The sequence below is a fragment of the Abramis brama genome, assembly GCF_963993115.1.
Source record: "Abramis brama genome assembly, chromosome: 19".
NCBI lineage: Eukaryota > Metazoa > Chordata > Actinopteri > Cypriniformes > Leuciscidae > Abramis > Abramis brama.
The window spans coordinates 33,945,592-33,960,225 of NC_139981.1; the positions used below are offsets into that span (position 1 = coordinate 33,945,592).

A 14,634-nucleotide genomic window follows, 5' to 3' on the forward strand; every position below is an offset into this window, starting at 1 on the left:
CAGGTTAATGTGTGGTGATGAGCAGGGGCGATTCTAGGATTTTCATTTTAGGGGTGCTCAGCCCCCAATGAGGGTATGATTTAAAAAAAAAAAAAAGTTAGTTTATGGTCTAATGCGCATTATTAACTAGTTTCATTCATTCATCCATTAACATGGATATGGCAGGGTTTTATAATCACTGAGGTACCGAATGTGAGGTATTTAGGGGGGTTCGGGGGCATGCTCCCCCGAGAAAATTTTGATTTCTCTGATCTACATATGTGCATTTTAAGATGTTTTGAAGGCCAAAAAAATTGAATAACAACAGCTTTAAAACCATGTGCGGGCAGCTGTTTATTTTTCTCACCTCATCAGCATCACACTCTTTTTCTCTTTGTTTTTCTCTTGCTCTGTCTTTTCCCCTCCTAAAGCTGAGCTTTGACTGATATAGGCTTTTCATTTTTGTCTGTCAGTGAAGAAAGTAAACATAGGGTCAACTGATAGGTTGATTCATGAATCATTTTCTCAGACAAAGCTACCAGGAAAGCTAGATAACTAAGTTTATTAAATTCATTCACAATATGTACACATTCATTATTGATCTAGGCCTAATACATGGCCGTAGACAGGGCTTTATAATCAAAGAGGTCATAAATTTGAGGTTGTTATGGGGTTAAACATTTTTATTTCTCTGATATGTGCATTTCAAGACGTTTGAGGCCAAAAAAGGATAAGAAATAGATTTAAAACCTGCTCTCTCCTCATCTCCATTACTCTGTCTTTTTCTCTCAGTCTCCTCATCTTGCCCTGTCTCTTCCCCTCTAAAGCTGAACTTTTTTAATTTACTGAAGGCTACAAATTGTATTATATTAATTCTCAACATGTACACATGCATTATTAATCTTGTGCCTATGAAAACGGCTTTGTTAATGTTTCTTGTCCCCTCACAATGACATAATTACACGTTATAGGCCTATTTTCAGCTCAAAATGGCGAAATTAGACAAAGGTTTATTAGTTTTCTAATTATTTTTGTCATTCGTTTAACATTTATGACCTAAAAAACTGTCAAATATAAAATGTTTAGTTTAGCTACTTACATCTTCTTAACTCGCACTTGACCGTAAACTGAAGCGTCAGTCGTGCTGATAAAATTCGCGCTCAGCAGCTTCTGTGAACATAAAGCCCGCCTACTTTGATTTGATTGGTCATCTCAAATATTCTGACATTGACGAGAAGTGAAAGACCAATGAGGCTCAGATGAACAAACACACACACACACACACACGCGCGCCTCTGTTTCTGACCTGCGCTCTGCTTGGCGCTGCTGCGGATTGAAGATGAAGAACATTATTTAACCTTGTCAAAGACAAAAAAAAAATATATATTTTTTTTTAGAATAACAACATTTCTTACTCCAAGTTTTAGGGGTGCTGAGCTCCTTTTTAGGGGTGCTGAAGCACCCCTAAAAAGGGGCTAGCCTCGCCCATGGTGATGAGTAAGTTATATTTAGCAATATAAACAACAAGGAATGATAGTAAATGAAGATTCAAAACAGAAAGCTATACGGAGCATACAGACGCAAACCACTCAGCAGCAAGGCAGACAGGAGCAGTCGATCAGCAGAGGGGGTTCACTGTTCAACAGCTCCGGCCATCCAGGAATCCAAGCCATGAGTTTTGTATCCTATTAGTATTGAACTGATAATTTAATAAAAACAATTGTTCACAAAAAAAAAGAAAAAAAAAGTCAAAGTTAAGACATTGGATACTAGTCAAATTTATGAGATGAAACATCAAACGGGATACTTCTGAAATTGCCACAGAAAAAGCACCATAACGGTATTGTTAAAGTTAAAGCTGCAGTCCGTAGTTTTCCCTCTCTGTCGCCATCTCTGTTCGAAATCTGCAACTGCAGTTATTCGCGGAATGATCAGCTGTACGTGGGTTGTGCCTCGGCACAGCACAGCGCGGATGAATCCGATGTTTTGAGGAGAATGTGCGGCTGTCAGTCGCCGCCGGTGTGGAAACTGGCATTCACAATCACAGATTCATCTTTTTGGAAGTTTGACCAACATAAGAATTTCGTCTAATCGTCTGAACAAATTAGTAACATCCACTTTTGTTCTGACCAACTAAGGGATAAAGCATTGCAGTAAATCGCGCTGATTAAATCTAATGATCGCTTATCATATCACGTCAAACCGTGCAAATTATACTTTGTTCTCAAATTGTTAATGTTAACAACATCAGCATTGCGTGACTACATTTAATGCCCTTCCGATATTATCCTTGTTTTCGCACGGCCCGGTTGCAGTCTCTTTTTTTTCTGTAGCCGCTCCGAAGTCTTTTGCGTTTTACAACGGGTGAATGTCCAGCTGTCACTGGTGATCGTCGTTTGAACCTTTCTAGATCCGCCATCAAATTGATAAGTTTAATTATATCAAGTGCTGTGAGAAAAGGCTATAAATCTCCAGCATCCTCACACTCATCGCCTACTAGCCGAGACTCTTCTTTATGTGGACAGATGTGACGGAATGACGCAAAGACATGCTCGAATTTCCTGCAGAAATCCACCAGTACCACTGGAATTAAAAACATTATTACAAGCTCACTGTTTTGAATCAAGCTACGATTAAGTACTTGCTCAAAAAAAATATTTTGGATCATTTTTAACTCCAAAAAGCTACGGACTGCAGCTTTAACGTAGTCAAGAGAGAGAGAGAGAGAGAGAAAGAGAGAATATGTGTTTCCCTACTGTCCCTCAGTAATGTGTGTGTGTGTGTGTGTTAAAACACTGTGGTATCAAATGTTCACACATGTTCTAATTTGTGACACTGTTGTTTATTTAATATTGATATTATTTGTATTATTCTATGTATTCCAAGCTTTGGCAATATTGTATTATATATAGAGAGACGGAGAGAGAGAGAGAGAGAGAGAGAGAGACTCCGCCCTCCGCCCTCCGCGTCAGCGTTAAGAATCGAAAGATCTCGCAGTAAAAGAAGAAGGAGGTCTGACTCTGACTCGCTGAATGAGAAAGTGGAGGATGTGGGACAGTCGCTAATGTTGGACAGGACCCGTGTGTGAATAACCTGACGGAGCAAACACACTTTCCGCAAACCAACCGCCGAACTATAGCGTTAAAATGGGGAATCGCGTTGTTCGTGAAGATTTCGAGTGGGTTTACACAGACCAGCCTCACGCCGACCGGAGGAAAGAGATCCTGGGTGAGTCTCCATTCTCTGACACGAGCACGGACTGTAAAACACACTGTAACGTTATATCGCTATTGTACATGCTAGCGTAGTTTTTGTCTGTGTGTGTGTGTGTGTGTGTCTTTTCGACGCGCTGTTTATCAGGAACTCGCATGTTTTATGATGTAAATGATCTCTGAAAAAGCTCAAACGAGCTAAGCGGTTATTCGTTTGACTGTCTTATTTTCTGCCCTGTCTTTAGTGTGTAAGTTACGTTGTAATTAAAGACACGTATTTTTGAAGTGTTTGTTTAGAGATGAAATAGCTCGGGCTGGCCGACCGTTATGTGAGGGCCGCTCCCACCATGCACTTCACCACTGAACTAACGTACAGGAAATATTCGCATGGCCTCTATAATATTACTTTATTATTAATATTATTTCATGTATTGTGTGATGTTTGTTGAACAATCGTATCACACACGACTCGAGGCCGTGACAGCTAACTATAACTATAGTCAAACCGCGTCCTATTTTTAACGATTAGCCGCTAACTGGTTTCATAACTTAACTGTGCGAATATTGCCTAGTAGGTTGTTAACGTTACGCTATCGTGCGATTCTGAGATTGTTTTAAAGATTTAATATTATTTCTGTTTATTCAGTCATCAATTATGTATTATTAAGTGGTAAAACAGTGAGTTTGGTGGTGAAGTGAGCAGCTGATGCCGGTCACATGAGGAAAGTTAGCTAATGTTTGCGAAACGATCCGTTTCTCACTTCATTCATTATGGTGGTCTCTATCTATCTATCTATCTATCTATCTATCTATCTATCTATCTATCTCAAGCTATTAAAACTAATTCAAATTTTCTCGTCAGGCATTGTCAAGACAAACTTTTTTTTTAACCTAACGTTAGTTATGAATGTAAACGAACACGCATGATATACTGAAGGTACATAAATCCATATGCTGTGTTAATAGTAAAATATGACTCGAGAGTGTGCAGTTACTCATAAACCTGCTTATGAATAAATGAATAAAAGAACGGATGATCCCGCATTATTCCTTCCATACAGTTTGGATGAACTTTACAGTGAGATTATGGATCAGGTTTCACCTCAAGCATTCTGTGTTTGATACAAAACGTCAATTCATGAATTATTCATAATGCACTCACACACACACACACACACACACACACACACACCAGTCATCTGGTAAATGATTCTGTAGCTTCTCAATTATAGGGTTCAGCGGGGCCTAAAGGCACACCTAAAGGAAAATGTGCTTTTCACTGCTCCCATAGTGAATGATTGCAGAACAAAATGGGTTTTTTATTGAACAGTGATGGATCATCACATTTCGTAGGAAATTAAGTCATGAAAGTGGTATAAATCGTATACGAGGTGACGCCCAACACTCGAGGTAAAAAGCATCCTGTATTAATACAAAATACATTAACTAAAGTAATGTTTCACATGCTAAGTTAATAATACTCGTTCAAAACAATCACTTCAGCAATGTTTGTACTGTTTTCTAAGTAAAATAATTTACTTTCGTTTTAATTTACCTTCATTAAAATGTTAATTTAAAAAAAGAATATCATATTACCTTGAACAAAACTGAAAATCATTAACAAGACCTTTGTCTCAAAATATATTTAGTAATTTTATTGATTCTGATTTGCTATAGCCTGTAACATTTTTAAAAAACATTTAATATTAGACCAAATTATTGCAGGTTGGACTTTGCGTTTGCATTGCTTGAAATTGAGTCGAGAATCAGGCAAATCTCCACATGCGAAGGGAAACGAGGATGTTTTTGCACCATCTAGGGGTTTAAAGGAGAATAAAATCAAACGTGCCTATTATCCCACGGCACCTTTAGCCCCGTTGAACCCTATTCATGCTTTTATTGCACATGGATTCTGGCACATGCAGACACCAGTTATGACTGAAGAATAAAGATGCATAATTAAACTTTACGTATAACTGTAATTTTAAGTGAAACCCACTGGACTGATTATTTCTCCTGGTCATTGGTGGCTTGATGCTAATGTAGATACACAGTACTGTTCAAACAAAACTTCATCGGCTCAAATGTTGAGCAAACGTTGGGGAAGTTTCTTTCAGTTTGCAAACCTGTGCTGACATGTAGCTCGTGTTATTGCTATCCCTGAAGCATGCTTGATCCAGACGTGTCTAAGACTGTCGGCTCCTCTGCCGCACTGCTGGATTTCATTATATAAACCCTGGAATAGCCTTGAAAGTGGAGCTCTTGCTTCAAACCCGGCATTTCTTGCATTATAAAAATGCTTTGGATGAAAAGGGTGGATGCACACATTTCAATTCTATGTGGTTTGCATTGTATTTTCTTGGGTGTTTTAGGCAAATTACTTCAGGTTTGACCATATAGCCTAAAGCACACGAACAAGGAGGGGCCGATCAGAGACACATGAGCCACTGTTCCCGATCCTGATGGTGTCGAGTTGCATTGTCATGGAAATAGACATAATTTGAATGAACTCATCTTCCACATCACACTGTTTCAGTTTAACAATTTGTTGTCTTTTTCTTTTCTTTGGCAGCTAAATACCCAGAGATTAAGTCTCTAATGGGCCCTGATCACAGACTCAAATGGATAGTCTGTACGATGGTCACCGTCCAGTTTTTGGCCTTCTATTTGGTGAAGGACCTGTCCTGGAAATGGGTCTTGTTCTGGACATATGCATTTGGGAGTTGCATAAACCATTCAATGACGTTAGCGATTCACGAGATCTCTCACAACACCGCTTTCGGGAACATCCGTGCCAAGTGGAACCGTTGGTTCGCCATTTTCGCCAATCTGCCCATTGGCTTGCCTTACTCGGCCTCATTTAAGCGCTACCACCTGGACCACCATCGATATTTGGGTGGAGATGGTGTGGACGTTGACATTCCCACTGACTTCGAGGGCTGGTTCTTTTGCACCCGTTTGCGTAAGCTCATCTGGATAATGTTCCAGCCGCTGTTTTACGCCATTCGTCCCCTTTACATCAACCCCAAACCCATCAGTCACCTAGAGGTCATGAACACGGCCATACAGCTCGCATTCAACGCTCTCCTCTACTGGTTCTGGGGGGCCAAGCCCTTGGTCTATATGATGATGGGCTCTTTGTTGGGAATGGGTCTCCATCCCATCTCAGGACACTTCATTGCAGAGCATTACATGTTCCTCAAAGGCCATGAGACGTACTCTTACTACGGATCCCTCAACCTGCTGACGTTCAACGTCGGGTACCACAACGAGCACCATGACTTCCCGAGCATTCCCGGACGCCGACTACCGATGGTAAGATGAGTTATTCTGCTTCATGTTTACTAGGGGTGTCACAATATATCACAGTACACAAATGCACCAATATGTATCGTGGATAGATCACCCAAAATTAGCTTTACTGTGTAATGTAGAGTTTTAGTGTCAGTACTACATTAAACTACTATAATGTTGAATATAATGTATAATAATGCAATGGGGGAATATTAGTGGGTCCTGATGATGCCAAATATCTGATGTTACCAGTAAAAAGTGTCCTACATTATTTTAAATATATCTAGTGAAGGCATATTCGTCTAAAATAATTCAGTATTTTCAGCTTCAGAATCATGAATATTGTTATTCTGGTGTCTCTATTGTCCTGTGCTTTGGGTTTCAGCACCAAGTCCAAGACTATTCACTTACACACACAATGTTATATCAAATTTAGCATTTTAATCAACAGCACATTTTTTGTTAACCTTTTACCAAATGTCTTGAGGTGATGATAGACGGGGCAACTTTTTGAGCAATGTTGCCGTCAACGGGCCGCCAGATGAGACGCGCGGCCCACGACCGATCGAAATTATCCAGATAGAAATTTATTGCCCATTTTCAATGGGAAAGAACCCAAGCAACAATCGCTCAAAAAGTTGCCCTGTGTATCATCACCTTTGGAGTATCGTGAGTTCAGTATCGTGAAACGTATCGAATCGTGAAATGAGGGTCTCGTTACTCCCCGAATACAAAGCCAAATCAGTCCATATCAATAGTTAAATAATTTTCTCATTAAATAAACTTAAATAAATTTCCCCTTGTTTGAGATTTTAGACTTTTTCTAAAATGTAATGGTAGCTATGTATTTATTAAGCATGAAGACCCGTTTATACTATGTGACAAAAATATAAACACTATAATATAAGTATAGTGTATCCAGTGTGTTCAGGCCTGTGTGTTTGTGCCTCCATTATAGTATATTATTATTTTCAATTAAACAAGGAAACTGTGGCACACTTCGGCTAACAGTGAAGTACAGAGCTGTCTAACTTTGTATCCAAAATTAAATATAGTCTGTGTTACAACAAAAATAAATGATCAAAATATTTAAAAAAAATAATAGTTAAAGAAAAAAAAATCATCTGAGTGTGAAAATCAGTTTATTTCATAGTTTTAAAAATGCCCTAAAGAACATTGACTAGAAAACTTGCAGTTATTTTTGCAATCACTTAAAGTTGAGTTTGTAAATACCAAACGTCCAACCAACCAGTCTGGAGCTAAAGCAAACACAGCACCGGATCTGGAGTCATCTGGTGTTTCAGTGAGCTGGAGGAGGAAGCCCTGAAGGCCTGCCGTCTCGGCTTTAAACGGGACATTACTGCGTTCAGCCTATGAAATACAAATATTACTTAAAGGAGAAGTTCACTTTTAAAATGAAAATTCTGTCATCACATACTCACCCTCATGTTGTTTCAAACCTGTATGAATTTCTTTCTTCTGCTGAACAGAAAGGAAGATATTTAGAAGATTATCAGTAACCAGACCGTTTTTGGGTCCCATTGACTTCCATAGTATATATTTTTCCTACTATGGAAGTCAATGGGATCCAAAAACTGTCTGGTTACTGACATTCTTCTAAATATCTTCTTTTCTGTTCAGCGGAAGAAAGAAATTCATACAGGTTTGAAACAACATGAGGGTGAGTATATGATGACAGAATTTTCATTTTAAAAGTGAACTTCTCCTTTAAAGATGAAGTTATGGATGGTAGGATACCTCCTCCTTTAAGGGTTTGTTCACCCAAATACGAACATTTCTGTCATTAATTACTCGCCCTCATGTCAATCCAGACCCGTAAGACTTTCAGTCATCTTCGGAACACAAGTTAAGATATTTTTTATGAAATATGAGAGATTTCTGTCCCTCCATTGACAGCTACCACCACTTTTAAGCCCCAGAAAGGCAGTGAAGACTTCATTACACTAACCAATGTGACTCCATGGGTTTAACCTCAGCTTTAGGAAGTGATGCGAGTGCTTTGTTTGCGCAAAACTAAAAATGTACCACTTTATTTTTGTGTCACTTCATAAAACTGAGTCACATGTATTTCTTTAATGATGTCTTTACTACCTTTCTCAAACTTGAAAGTAGTTGAAATGGAGGGACAGAAATCCCTCAGATTTTAATTTGATTAAAAATATCTTCGTGTTCTGAAGATGAACGAAAGTCTTGGGGTTTGGAACGACATGAGGGCGAGTAAATGATGATAGAATTTATATTTTTGCGTGAAGTAACCCTTTAATTTAGAAAGGAAAACTAGACATTTGCAGATTGATGTCCCCGAGAGGCTTAAAACATTACTCTTACCGTTCGAACAAACCAACCGGCCCGACTCCATTTCTCCAGCTATTGGGGGAAATCCTCAGGAAGCATGAGATGAACTTTTGCCCATATGACTGACAGTGTTTAAAGGCCACCTTGAATGTAATTCCTGTTATTATGAATGTTTCCAGGGCTGTCCCGACCAAAGATAAGGATAGTCATTCATTTAAACCATTAGTTGACTAGTTGCACATTTATGATATTTTAATTACTTAAAGTCCCCTGTGGTGAAAATCCAGCTTTTAATGTAGTTTATGTGTCTATGTGGTGTTTTTAATATGCTTTAAGACAAACCATGTGTAAATTCATAAGTCGACTCCATTGCTGAGTATTTTCTCCTTAAAACTGCAGTGAACCAAAGACAGTCTCAAAAACACGCTTTGAAATCGCTGGTGTTTCTGACGTCACAAACTACCTTGTAACCAATCAGATCAACGTGTGATCGTCAACCAGTGGATCTCTGAGCTGAGCGAGTGAGTGGAGGCGGGGCTCATTTGCATATTCATAGAACCACGCATACTAAATGAGGCAAGGGTGTCGAGTTACATTCAAGATATTTTAAGGCATTTTGCAAGGAAAAAACATTTAAATATGTCATTTTGGCGATTAAAGATGATTTAAGGGATGCAGTTATTGACTACAGGGCGACTTTAAATATATACTGGGGGCATTAAAAGAATATATATATATAGTACTCCTAACATTGTTCTGCATTACAGAAAAAAATACTGAACTAGAGAAATAATAATGAGCCTTGAAATATAAATTAATCTTTGACTGGTGAAAGTAATAATAATGAATGTGTCGGGGAAAACCAGCAACGAGACTGTCTGAACATTTGAGTAATTCCTTCATAAACTAGTGGTGTTGTGTTTTAACCCGATTCAGTCTGCTTTCATTTGAGGAATTTATATGATTCTTATCTTGCAATTGTTATAGACAAGAATCACTAAACGGCTTCATAGTCTAATGAACTATAGTCAAGAGTGAAAGATTAACTGGCTCACACTGATTAAAGACATGCTAACACTGCAGTTAATCGTTCACATCAGGACATCAGCTACTGTCCGCATGTCTGTCCGCATGTCTGTCCGCATGTCTGTCCGCATGTCATCAGATGATGTGAACCTGACGAGAGCATTTCTCTGAGAGCATTTCTGTGTAAACTGCCTCCGGTGTTTTGTCTAAGACGGTGTTTCCCGTTGTTTCCTTCAGGTGAAGAAGATCGCAAACGAGTACTACAAAGATCTTCCTTGTTACACGTCATGGGTGAAAGTGCTTTATGACTTTATCATGGACGATGAACTGAGTCCGTACTCCCGTGTGAAGAGACGACTGATAGGAGATATCAAACAAGAGTGACGAGTGACCCCAGAGTTCCCCAGTTCCTGAGCGCAGACCGTCTCACCTCCACCTGCCCGAGAGCCGAGAAGCTTGTAGTGGTTTTCAGCCTCTGCGACAACAGAAACGTCTCGGCTACTGTGGTTTTTAGCAAGTGTGTTGAAGAACTTTAATTGTGAACCAAAACTTCTATTGCACACGGTCTGAAGATTCACTCTTTTATTATTAGTTTAGTGGAATTTTCCTCTTTTACATTTCAATGCTAATGTTTCTAATTCCTGCGTGGCAGATTTTAAACATTGTGAGATTAAATAGGTCAGCAGTTCATGTAGCTTTACATGCTGACTCAGTGTTCTTCTGCTTATCTGTCTGCTCTCCTGCCATATTAATGAATAACGCAGAGCTCAGCAATAGAATATGTTCTTGTTGTTATGATAATGCATCATATTACGATCTGTCGATCTGCACCATCAGATTATGTCCAGTTCCTGTAATACTGAGTCATTATTATCACTCATCTCTTATTAATAGACGCCAGTGCCAGGCGTTGTGGTGTTCAGGCCTGTGTGTTCATATTATTTCAGTTAAACAGGAAAACTGTGACACACTTTGGCTAACAGTGAAGTACAGAGCTGTCTGTAAACATTTATATGTTTTAAATATATCAAATGAACTAAAAAGCCTTAATAAATTTTAGCTGGCGTCTAATGATTGTTATTATTGTTAATCTAATATATACGCACACACACACACACACACACACACACACACACACACACACACAGTTTGAAACATTACTATTTTGAATGTTTTTGAAAGATGTATCTTATGCTCAACAAGCCTGCATTTATTTAAAAAAAAAAAAAATGAAATATTCCAATTTAAAATAATGGTTTTCTATTTTAATATACTTTAAAGTGTAATTTATTCCTGTGATCAAAGCTGAATGTTCAGCATCATTACTCCAGTCTTCAGTGTCACATGATCCTTCAGAAATCACTCTAATATGATCATTTATTTAACAGTTGTGCTGCTTAATATTTTTTTGGAACGGATGATAATTTTTTCAGGATTGATTGATGAATAAAAAGTACATTTATTCAAAATATAAATATTTTTAACAGTATAAATCTTTACTATCACTATTTAGCAATTTAACACATCCTTGCTGAATCAAAGTATAAAAGTACATAAAAAAAAGCTAATTGTTTTTGTTTTTTTAAATCTTTTGAATGGTAATGTACATTACACCACAGGAATGACTTCCTGCACTTCCAGTTCCATCGTTCTGAATGCCTGAATAAGGTCTGTGGTGAGCCAAAGCACAAAGTATTTTCACGGTTTATTCTACTGCATAAAATACATAAATAAAAATCCCTTGTGATTTAAAAAAAAAAAAAAGTTTTCTTGTGAAAGGTGGTTGATAACAAGTGGCTAAATGTGACTATAGAGGTAGTCGGACATTAAACATCATCAGTGGATCAGGTAAACTCGTCTAGGTAGTCCACTCCTACAGCCATGCTGTTACAAAGCCTCATTGGTTCTTGCTGAAGCTCAAACGTGATGCGTAACACGGGAATGAACCTCATTGGTTCTCAGGCGTCATTCAAGCATACTTGAGCTTCTGTTTACCTTATTTGAGTGCATTATGTATGTTTATATGTGAATATATGATGAACAGTTTTAATTTAGGCTTTTAAAGCAAACATGTCTCTTCAGAAGTCTTGGATTAAACCACTCTCTTCATTTTCCCATCTCTCTGAATGTTTTGGGTGAACCGACTGTCAATGGAGGGAAAGAAATCTCTCTAGATTTCATTAAAATATCTTTATTCGTTTTCCAAAGATGAACTAGAGCAGAGGTGCCCAATCCTGTTCCAGGAGATCTACATACTTGCAGAGTCCAGATCCAACACAGCTGTCTGTAATTATCAAGTGCTCCTGATTAATGAGCTGGTTCAGGTGTTTAGATCAGGGTTGGAGCTGAACTTTGCAGGAAGGTAGACCTCCAGGAACAGGATTAGGGCAACACTGAACTAAAGTCTTATGGGTTTGAAACAACATGAGGGTGAGTAAATGATGACAGAATTTACATTTTTGGGTGAACTAACCCTTTAAAGTGTAAATTGCAGGTTAACCACCACAACCAATTAATGTGTAAATTAAAGTGCAAATTAAAGTGCTCAATATTTAAACATTTCTGTCTTAAAATGCGTTAAAATAACATTTATTGGGGTTTCTTCAAAGGTAGCGTGTATATATATATATATATATATATATATATATATATATATATATAACATACGAGCAGAAATTGCTAAACAAAAGCTTATTTGATGTGGCAGTAGTCTATTTTAAAAAACTTTATAATTTATCCAAAACTAGTCAACAAAATATTGTCTTTCATATTTCGGCCGACTGTATCGTTTTTATGAAATATTAGGGCGTATAAATGTTAATTGCAGTTTAATATGTTGCTTATGTCTTTGGTGTTTGATTAGGTCTGAGAACTGTGAGTGATTTGTTGTTTGATTCCTTTGTGTTTTGTTTTAATGTAACTTAATGTCTGTATTTTAGAGTTATTGATTAGCCTACTTATGGACAGCACTTTGGTCCATTCTAATGGTTTTGAAAGTGCTTTATAAATAAAAGTTGAGTTGAGACTTATACAAAGACATTGTATTTCAACACATTTCAGTCGATTTTCTTCATTTCAAAAAGGTTGAACCACTGGTTCAATTTACCCCACATCATCTGGCTCACTTTGCCCCATAGTCACCATTTTGGTAAAAACGGCCTAGCTTAGCAATTCAGGATAACCTTTAGCTTAATGATTCACATGGTTTTAAATGTTGACAAATCACCAACATGTACCATACACAACTTTAGACCTAGATCAATTTGCTTTGACAAAACGGCTAATATACCTGAAATGCAGAAAATGTACTTTAACAAGCAAAAAAGGTGTTTTTGTGGAAAAGACAACTTCCTTCTTGTCCCATGTGCTTCTCCTCTTCACAGCAATATATACATGATGGAGTCCTTCAAAATGTATGGTCCCATGACACCAAATGTGCATAGTTGCCTAGAAACAGGGGGTGGGTCAACTTACCCACTGGCTCATTTTACCCCCCTCTCCCCTAGTCCTAATCAGAGCTGTAGAGATGCACACACTGCACAGGCACACGGCGCTTTGCCGGCATCTGCTGACAGAACGCGATATTGCCTGTGCTAAAACACAACTAATTAGCGATGCTCATTGTCAGAAAGAAAAAGAGAGATCGATGTCCCTATCGCTGTGTTTGACAGGTGTTTGTGTGGGCTATGCCACCCAGTGGAGTCAGCCGTGGAGAGTACGTGCTGTTTAAGTATGTGGGAGTTTAGTGGAGCAGCTCGACCCGCGACCGGCAGATCTGACGCGCCTCACGCAGCAAACCCTGGTTTTGACGCACGCTGCCTGAACCCGTTTGTTTTGCTAATATCTTACTCTCATTTCAGGCAGGATCACGGTCCTCTTGAAGCCAGCACACACGAGTACGTTTACAATTGAGTTATTTCATTCATCACTTCTGAATCTATAAAAAACATATAAACAACTTTTCTACTGTATCCTTACCCCAAGTCAATACAGGTATACAGCATACAGGCAGGTACTGTTGGGCATATTGCATTCTGGGGAGGCACATACGGCCCTTGGTCTAAGCTTGGCCACCCCTCTCACAACTGCTGTTTCTGTCTCTTTTTTTATTGACAAAAATTGTGTTTTTTAAAACGCTGAACCGTCTCTTTAAGACCACAAAAAACGTGAGACTTTTCAGACGCACACTCCAACTTCACCTCAGAATGAGCTTCAGCAGAACATCAGGCAGTGATATGCACATAGTAAATATAGAGTCAATCTTTCTCAACTGGTGGGTTGCAAGACCGTTTTGAGTAAGTCGAATAGCGCAGTCAACAACAAACGTAGTTCTCTTTTTTTCTCATGCTACTTTTATTTTAGAAGAATGTGTGAAAGCGTGTGACACTTCTGTCAGATGCTGAGAAAAGGGCGTTGTCCTTATTCAGTTGGCTATCTTCGGGAAGATGACATGTTGTCAGGTCAAATGTCAGTAAAACTAGCTTTCCTGTCATACGGCTGACAGCTGTTGCACTGCGCTTGCGGTAAATGCGGTGTGCTGTAGCCATAGTTGCCGTTAATTAACTCATGTAAGAATCAAAAAGGCGATTAAAGCTGTCAAAACTGCATGCATGTAGCCTATTTGTTGTATATGCGTCACATGTGTCTGGATTAAAATATTCTGCTATGTGAGATCACAATATAAGGCACAAACTGATATGTAATGTTTTAATGTCCAAATAAATGTGAGCACTGTGCATTTGTACTAGAAGATAGGCATTCATTTTGCGTTAATTTGTAAAGGACAAACAAAAATGGATAATTTTTA

The 14,634-nt window shown here is 38.4% G+C and overlaps 1 protein-coding gene across 1 annotated transcript; it reads left to right on the forward strand.

Moving 5' to 3' along the window:
* The first annotated feature begins 2,944 nt into the window (after nt 1-2,944).
* On the forward strand, nt 2,945-10,898 carry degs1 (delta(4)-desaturase, sphingolipid 1). The gene is made up of 3 exons (XM_084094049.1): nt 2,945-3,207; nt 5,764-6,506; nt 10,065-10,898. Exons 1-3 carry the CDS (start codon nt 3,126-3,128, stop codon nt 10,209-10,211), a joined length of 972 nt encoding a protein of 323 aa, XP_083950175.1. The 5' UTR covers nt 2,945-3,125; the 3' UTR covers nt 10,212-10,898.
* Nucleotides 10,899-14,634: the final 3,736 nt, after the last annotated feature.